At 37.1% G+C, this 9,163-nt stretch overlaps 1 protein-coding gene across 1 annotated transcript; it reads right to left on the reverse strand.

The window, feature by feature from the left end:
- Positions 1-962: 962 nt before the first annotated feature.
- Positions 963-7,445, reverse strand: LOC132188099 (probable LRR receptor-like serine/threonine-protein kinase At2g16250). The gene is made up of 4 exons (XM_059602508.1): positions 4,680-7,445; positions 3,213-3,341; positions 2,398-2,423; positions 963-2,048 (listed from the first exon to the last, which is right to left on the reverse strand). The coding sequence occupies exons 1-4, from the start codon at positions 6,617-6,619 to the stop codon at positions 1,432-1,434; spliced, it is 2,712 nt and encodes a 903-aa protein (XP_059458491.1). The 5' UTR covers positions 6,620-7,445; the 3' UTR covers positions 963-1,431.
- Between the last annotated feature and the right edge of the window lie 1,718 nt (positions 7,446-9,163).

Below are 9,163 nucleotides of genomic sequence, written 5' to 3' on the forward strand. Positions count from 1 at the left end.
ACAATTCTTTTATTTCTTTTTTCCTTTTGTTTTGCTAGAATAGTTATTTTTAATTATATTTGTATTTTCATCTTTTAAAAGATAAATCTGTTTAAAGTCCAAAAACTATCAAAGGTCGTATATCCACCCTGCCACAACAGGTTGCAGAAGTAGAGTGTGGTCCCCCAAAAGTTGATGGAAAACCCCCATTTGAAATCGTCAAACACATGGATATGCTGCTGGCTGATATCTTGGTCTCCGGACTTACAATGAGCTTGTAGAGTTGATGTTTTGATAACCAATTTCTAATGAGCTTGTAGAGTTGATGTTTTGATAACCAATTTCTGATGTGAACAACATACTTGTAGGTGGTAAGGCGTTGGTGATTAGCGGTTGACTCATGCACAAAGTCAAGACAAACAAGAGTGCTAAATTACTTATTTTCTCTACTTCTATGGCTTGATTCATTTCGAATGCTTCAAATTTCGCTACTTCTTACATCCTTTAAATACCCACATGATTGAAAACAACTCATTCATTGTAAACTAAGAATTTAATGACACATATGATAAACTATTAAACACTATTAATGTTCTTAGGTTACTTACTGCTAATCCTATTAAATTGTTGGTTATCTAATAGAAGTGGTTTCCATATGAATTAACTCATCTTTGATGGGAACTTGAGTTATATGTGAATAAAGGAAACTGTCCTCTCTTTGTGTATCATAGGTGTTATCCGAGAGAAATCGGTTTAGGCTTTTGGCTTCCATAAACTGGGTTCAGGGGTTCATTGAGCTACAAGGGATGTTGGGGCTTTGTTGTAAGAACCAAGAATACAGAATGAAATTTTACTTCAATTCCTGAAAGATTAGCTAGTTTTATGTTTTAACTGCAGCCATTAACTTCCAGGGGTAACAATTTCCCCCAAATTAAAAAAAAAATTAATTCGATTTGAATACCAGTTAGAAAATGAAATAAAAATGAGTATAATCTTCTTCTTTTTTTTTCTTTTTTTTCTTTTTTTGTCTTTTCTTTCTTCCCTTGGTCCTTGCTTTCTCTGAACCAAAATAAGAATCTGATTTGAATGAAGCAGCCTTGACAATTACAATTTACATTCCACAAGAGGACCAGAGACCAAAAAAAAAAAAAAAAAATCAATTACAACTAAAAATGGTAGCTAGTTCCAACATGAACGAGCTGTCAAACAAATAAGAAGCATATTTATCACTGACACCCCTGAACCCTTCTTCCAAAAATTCTTTCATGAAACCTTGGTATCAGTCTCCTTTTCAGGGAATTTTGAAGCCCTGCAAACATCCCAAGTTCAAAAATGGTTCAACAACCCATTTGGCTCCAAAAAGAAGAAGTGGGTACTGGCAAACAAGCAGTCAAATGGGAAGCCTAGCCTGCTGTATTATTGACAAAGAATCAACAACACTCAACCTCTGTGCTAGTCTTGATCTATTCTTTCTACATCTTCAACACCAGATGGTTCAGGGAATATCTCTTTGGAATGCCGTCTGCGTGAGGATGAATGATCACCCCCACCATTTTGGCCACTTGCTTGTGAGCCTGTGGTTCCCGACTGTTTTAAACTACTTGCTCCTTCTGCTCTATAAGTAGAGGCTGCTGGGATAATTGTTGCTTCTGATGAGCTCTGGCGCCAGCTACCAAACAGAGCAGCATTCCAAGACCCTCTAGAAGATGTAGTTCTAAGCCTTGCCGACCCGGAATTTTCGTCCCGGACAACCTTTAAAGGATTCTCCAAAGCCTTGAGGATGTATCTCATGAGGGGACGCCTTGAAGGCTTCGGATTGAGGCAAGACCTGGCAACAACGGCCATGGCCCACACTTCCTCTAATAAATCCTCATCTATGATCAGGGAGGGATCCACAATTTTTGTCACAAGTTCCTTGTCGTATATACTAATGTATGGCAGTGTATGTTCTAACCATTCCTTAACTTGGGCATCACTAGAGGCGCTGATACCAAGTTTACCGGTTACGAGTTCGAGTAACACCTTACCAAGGCAGTAAACATCATACGAACATACTGCTGTCAGTGAACCTGGTCATTTGATTTGAGAAAAAGGCAATTTCAGTAATGGAATTCAAATTCTTACTTCCAATGCTATGTCATAGTAAGGATTATGGGCTATCTCCCTTGGAGAAAGACAATAAGGATCATCATCTCATATATAAGGAATAGGACTTATGCTATCCACGTATAAAGCTTGAATGGTACAGACTGCTATTTCTACTAAATAAAAGGCTAAACAAATTTAAGAGATAAGCAAATGGACTCAAATAGATCCGCAAATAATATTATTAATTAATTTAAGAAAACAACAACCATCTATGGAACAAAACGGATTTGGAAAATCAATAACAAGTTTTATAACGAAATATGTACTTACCAGAAGTGCCCTGTTCAGATGATGACCTGCACATAATAAAGAGAAAAATATTATAACAATGTCATATAAGCATCATAGATCATAAAATCTTGATAAAATCCAAATAAAACGTTCATAAAAATTAAAAGAAGAGAAGGGGGTGATTTGTTACACTAAAACATGCAATACAGCAATTATCCTTGAAAAAGTAAAAGCCAACAACAACAAGAAGACATACTAGTTAATTTATTTGGTAATTATGTTGATTCCAAAAGCATAACAATAACACTAGTCTTGCTCAAGGTTTAGCTAACACCAATTATTTATACATTTCATTAGCAGGCATGTCACAGCTTTTCTGCAACAAACATCACTGACACACCCCATTTGACAATAACCCTTCATCAAGTGAATATGTGAAGAAAGAAGGCTTATGAGGCATGATCAAATATCATCAATAAGACAACACTCTTGAAAGTGGTATATGGGAAGCAAGTCAACAAGAAGCAACATATAATAGATGGAAAGACTAACTACAGGCTGATTCCCTATTAGAGGCCAATAGAATGTGAAAAGTCAAACATAATGAGAAACTTAACAAGTGAGTGAATTCAAACTCATATTAAATTCGATATAAGCTACACAGATACCTAGTGGGATTTAGACCATGACCACACCCTCCACTTTATTCATACAGCAGAAGGAGGTGCAGATTTGAGCACATCTAGTATAATGTTCATCCAGGTATATTTGTCATATAAATGTTCATCCAGGTGTATTCAAGTTCTGAAAATGAATCAACTATCAAGATATTGAACTATCAATAGAATACTTACTGTGGCAACCGCAGCAATCTGGTAATTCTACTTTGATGAGCATCCCCTTCTTGAGCACAGACCTCGCTCAGGCTTCCTAGCCGCACTTCAAATTTATCATCAAGCAGTATACTGCTTGCTTGAACATCTCTTCAACAACCAAAAGAAAGCCATGTCACTACTTGCACTACTAGGCACAAACTATCCTACTGTAAAACTAGTTAAAAAAATCATCTGATGAACAGAGAAGCCAGTTAACTTCTTTACAATTTTTTCCTCTCAAAGAAGCCAAAATGTCGGCTAAACAAAACTAAAACACAGAATGATGGAAGAGTAGATTTTGCACCACATAAACAATACATACAAAAGTAAGTCAATTATAAAATAAGTACGCCAAACCGATGAAACAAGGAACTTGTTACATTTCCAACTTTTTTCTCTATATGAATCAACTTTCTCAAGCTTCCTATCTATATTGCTCGGTTATTCCCAAACATCACACCTAATTCATCAGCTGTAAAATTAACCAAATCTTTCAACTTGGCAAGGCAAGATTGCAAGATAACAGGATGCACGAGTTTAAGAGATTTGGAGTCTACCAGATAAGTGTCTACTGAACAAGAAGACAGATGAACTTAACAGCTTTGTACTTTCTCATCTTGCCTGTGTGTGACCCAAATTTCATGATAAAGTATATCAATAAATGGAGAAACTAGCTTCCTCCATTTATTCTCTTCCAGTCCCATATTTTATTTTTAAAATTTTGTTCATAATCTGCCACAGCTGCATCTGATTCTGATTTTGTTGAATATCTGCAGTCAAGTTGGACACATTCACAACATCTGACTTCCTGTCTCAAGGATATTATAGTCACCTCTTACAATTCCTAGAAAATTATTGAAGCTCACCGGTAATATAATTAGAATTATAAGTAACTAGAACAACCATAATTTTCTATTGAATATCTCAATCCAACAGACTTGATTCTACTTCACAGCCACTATTGGTTTGCCCAACTTTCAACTTTCACTGACACTCATAACTAGTATCTTGCAGCATATAGTAAGCTCTCTCTAGGCAGCAATTAACATATGCCATGGTTTAACTCTCAAAGCATCTTAAGAATATGAACCTATCACGAAGTCATCCTCAAGCTACCATCAGTTTTATATTCATATTGAGAAACATTCATTAATGAGCATGCCAATAGATAGACACAAACCTTCAACAAAATGTAAAAGGTATGTTAAATTTACTTGAGATTTTCATATGGACATAAATATCATATTATGATGACAGAACTCAGTTAATTCGGTGAATTGGCAATAAAGAAGTATTAGTTATATAAATGAAGGTGGGGGGAGTGGCTTTAGATACGTCCAAACTTTCACCGGAACAACTCACTTACATCAATAACAGGAAGGACAAAAGTAAGAGAATAACAGAAGGGAAAGAAAGAAACATAACAAAAAATGAATCTTGAAATACCTGTGCACAAGGGGAGGAATACACTCATGATGCAGATAACATAGACCCTCCGCAGCTCCTATTGCAATTTTCAGTCTTGTTATCCAATCCAATGACTCTAAACCATCTTCCACTGACTTGTTTTTCCTGTACAAGGAATTTGACAAGTCTCCATTTGGCATGAACTTGTAAACAAGGAACTTCTCGTGCTCATTCTCTAGGCAGTATCCCAAGAAGGGGACCAATCGTGTATGTGAAGGCTTACTAAAGAAATCCAATTCCAGAAGGTATGTTTCCTTTTTAATTGCGCGCAAATCAATCCTTTTGATGACCACATCAATCCCATTCTCCAAGACACCCCGGAACAGATCCCCCGAGTGGCCATGTTTGATGAGGTTTGTTTCGCTAAAGTCACCAGTGGCTTGAAGCAGTTGCTGATATGTAAATGCGTCTCCTAGACTGGAAAAGTTAATCACTAATCCAGGAGGTGGTGCACTGCCTTCGGCAGGAACTGGCCCCACACCAACCCCTCTTTGATTTGTAGCACCCCTCTTGCGGGTGCATAACAGCAGCAGTACCAACAACACAACCAAAAGCACAAAGACAATTCCCCCAAAAACTGCGGCCAATATGATTTTCTTTCTATTGCTCTTCCCAGAATTTCCCGCTGCTGGAGGTTGTGTGGGAATTGGAAGTCCAAAATTATCAAAAGTCAGACCCTTCCCTGCATAGAATGATGAGCACTCTGTCAGTGTCCTTTGACTCGTCACATTTTGAAGGCAATTACTCTCAAGTGACGCATTACTAAGCACATAGTCCGGAACACTGCCTTCAAAGTAATTGCCAGACAGATCAATGACACGGAATGTTCTCAGTAAAGGCGTAAGACCTCCATAGAACATATTTTGAGAAATATTAAGTATTGCAGCAGTGGCATTCGTGTTCGAACTCAAATTGGGCAGCATGCCAGAGAAATTATTGCCAGATACATCAAGTAAACGCAATTCAGGCAATGACCACAATCCACCAGGCAGATCACCAGTAAAACGATTGTGTCTCAGAACTATGGACTGCAACTGCGTCAGACTAGCAAACAAATCATTCGGCAACGACCCATCAAGCAAATTGTCCCCAATTATCATACTCCGCAAATTTCTCAAGGCTCTCAAGTCCTCAAGCAACGACCCAGACAAAGTATTGAAGCTGAGATCAAGGTCAACCAAGTTACTGAGGTCCCCGAGTTGAGGAGGTATGCGAGACGACAAACTATTGCTCGAAAGGTTCAAATATTGAAGCTTCACTAGGGTCCCAATGCCTGGGGGAATCGACCCCGATAAGTTATTTGAAGACATATCAAGAATTGAAAGATTTCGGAGCGACATAGACGGCAAGGGAATCAATCCTTCAAGCGAATTCGTCGAAAGATCAAGAACCGAAAGGCTCAACAATTGACCCAAACTAAAAGGAATTTGCCCAGTGAGGTTATTATGGGATAGGTACAGACTAGTTAAATTGGTCAAATTTCCAAGACTCGAAGGGATAGCACCCTCAACAGAACAATACCGAAGATCAAGCAATTGGAGGGCACCCATTCGAAACCCGAACCAGTCGGGAATCGGGCCGGGAAGCAAGAAATTCGAAGCATTAAACGAAGACAAAAGCGTCAAATTGGCCAAAGCATTGACAGCGAACTGAGGATTTTGCTTGCCAATTCTGGTTCTTTGAAACCCAGAAATGTTCAACCCAATGACTCTACCTTTTAGGCATCTCACACCGTTCCATCTGCGGCAAGGGTCGACCTTTCGAGGCCAGTCCCTGCTTCTCAACCCTAATGACGATCTGAGTTCGAACAGAGCAGCTAGGTCAGTGCGCCAACTCAGTGGCTCCGACTGCTCTAATGTGTACTCGAACAGCAACAATAACAAGAACCCAAACAATACTATGCTTTGCCGATCCGCCATGCCTTAAGAACACTAACCCAAAGATCCAAACATGCCAATATCTCTCTGCCTCTGTCTCTCTTTCTTTTTCTTTCACATATGTATGTATAACAAGTGTATGTATCTTTGACTCAAAGAATCACAATTTGAGATGCCAACCACACTAAAATGCTTTCTTTCTTTTTTTTTAATCTCTCTCTCTCTCTCTTTCTCAAAAAGAGCAAAACCAAAAACTCTTACCTCAAACTTCCGTTCTTGAAACACTGTTTCTGAATGGTGACAAATCTGTTTCACTTTTCTTCTCTAGCTTCTTCTCTCATTTTCCCCTCTCTCCCTCTCTTTGTTTCTCTCTGTGAGTGTCTCTCTTTCTGTCTCTTTCTCAGTCTACCTGCTCTATGAATCCTTCCGCAGTTTCTCCGGTTGACAAAAGAGAGAGAAGAGTAAGAGAGAGAGAGAGAACAGAGAGAGAGATAAACCTTTTTAAAAATGGGTAAATGAAAAATAATAATAATAATTTAGAGAGATAGTAAAAAATATAAAAATAAAAAGACTAGTCAAGATTCAAGAACACCTTTGGACTATCACCCTCTCCCTCCCTCTAATCTACAACACAGCTTTAGCTTAGCTTATCGGCTATTGTGCTGCTTGGCCATTTATGACTCCGTAAAAGGTCCCAAAAAAAAAGTCTGAGAGTGGCCTGAGCTGCAAAAATTATTTTGAGCCACAGGCGCAAGCCAGGGGGTAAAGTCAGGTACTGGACCGGTGGCTCGGTGGTTGGGAAAGACTCTGATCACTGTCTGACACCCACCCAGGTCCGGCGCCGGGTGTGTTCCCAGCAGGGGTTTGACCTCCGCTTATCCCGCCCAATCCAGCTAAGCCCAATCAAAAACTACACCTAATTAAAATATTATTGCTCACTATAAAATTTCTGAGAGGGTTTTTTATTTTTTCCTAATTAAAATATTGCCCACTATTGATGAATTCGTATACGTCAGAGCCCATCTACGCGCACTGTTTATTTTTTCACGTTAGTAATTTTTTCACTGAAAGACTAGCCAAATCCCTTTTTCTTAAGATCCTTGTAAAAGGTATCATGCCTTTTATGTTGACTTTCTGTTATTTTATTTTTAAAAATAATAATAATATGATAATGTGCTTTAAAAATAAATAAAAATAAAATACTTTATCTCTTTTAACATATGAAAACAGTTAGAATGTAAATCTACTTTGATTTTAAAACCTTCATCTAGATAGTTTTTTTTTTTGTGGAATTCCTTAATCGGTAAAGTAGACATAGCCGTGTTGAAACATGAGCGTGGGACATTGTGATGGACTTTGACTCATTAGGATAGATGCATCACATAAAACTGAACCATTAACATTGACCCGTTAAGATTGCGACACATATTTTTTTTTTATATTCTATTATAGAGCATGTGTGCCAATTTCAATAAGTCCAGTTCTAATTATAATAAATGGTATGTTTGCGTTTGCAATTTAAAAATAGTAGTTTTAAAATGTACTTTTAAAAATTCAGTTAAGTATTTAGTAATTTAGCCTTTAAAATTGCGCGTTTTAAAAAAACACATCCTTAATAAAAATACAGATTTTTTACGTTTTCAAATCGCAGTCTGAAATAATCAAATTTTTGCGATTTGGTTTAAAATCACACATTTTACGTATAAAATCGCAATGATAACTGTTTGCAGATCTGAATTTATGAAGATAACATTTATGTCCATCACCTGCACACAAAATTACAAGAGTAAGGCGTGGTGTTATAGTTTGAGCTGGCTTTGCAATATCTCTTTAATTGAAGATAATTACTTTCCATAATGCATTAATTTTAAGATTTTCTTTTATTATAGGTGCAACCGTGCTGCAATGCATAGGTCCCTTAAATATGTCTTGCCCAATGTTCACTCACCATAATGATCAATCAAAGGCTATTACCTTGCATTCTTTATCGACATTATTCCAGAAGGAGTATTACAGTTTTTACTATATATTTTTGTCAAATTAATGTGGTAATTCATAATTAGTAAAATAATTAATAGTACATGGTTGATAAGTCAGTTATTAATCAATTAAATTGACAAACTATTTCACCAGTTATACTAGCTTTTGGTAAAAATTGGTGCAAATTTAATCATCTAATTGATGGAATTAAAGATAGATTGAGCCAGCTACGATCGTAGAGGATCGAACATGTAAAGAGATATATATGCGAACTCGGCCGCCCATAGTCTAGCTAGAGAGGCTATTTTAGATGTCGTAGAAATAATTTAGGTTGAAAAAAACAACAAATTGTATATATGGTATTGTGAATAGAGAGCAATTTGCCCCTATTTGATCAATGATTATCAATAAATATTACAATTTCTTCAACAACAAACAAAGTTATACTAGACACACAGATATTTCTAAAAACACAAAGACAGGAAAAAGAGTTTGAATGGGAAGGTGAACCCAACCAAGTCTTGCCAAACTATGTCTTACACTTTGACACTCAAATTCAAATCAGCTGCATTTCATGAATAAATCTCCATTTTATTTTATTTTATT

The sequence above is a fragment of the Corylus avellana genome, chromosome ca1 (assembly GCF_901000735.1).
Source record: "Corylus avellana chromosome ca1, CavTom2PMs-1.0".
Classification (NCBI taxonomy): Eukaryota; Viridiplantae; Streptophyta; class Magnoliopsida; order Fagales; family Betulaceae; genus Corylus; species Corylus avellana.

Coding starts and splice junctions, on each gene's coding strand:
- LOC132188099 (XM_059602508.1), bottom strand. CDS start 6,619: ATGGCGGATCGGCAAAGCATAGTATTGTTTGGGTTCTTGTTATTGTTG. Junction 3,342..4,679: donor ATTCCTCCCCTTGTGCACAG/GTATTTCAAGAT, acceptor TGGTTGTTGAAG/AGATGTTCAAGCAAGCAGTA. Junction 2,049..2,397: donor ATCTGAACAGGGCACTTCTG/GTAAGTACATAT, acceptor TCAAATGACCAG/GTTCACTGACAGCAGTATGT.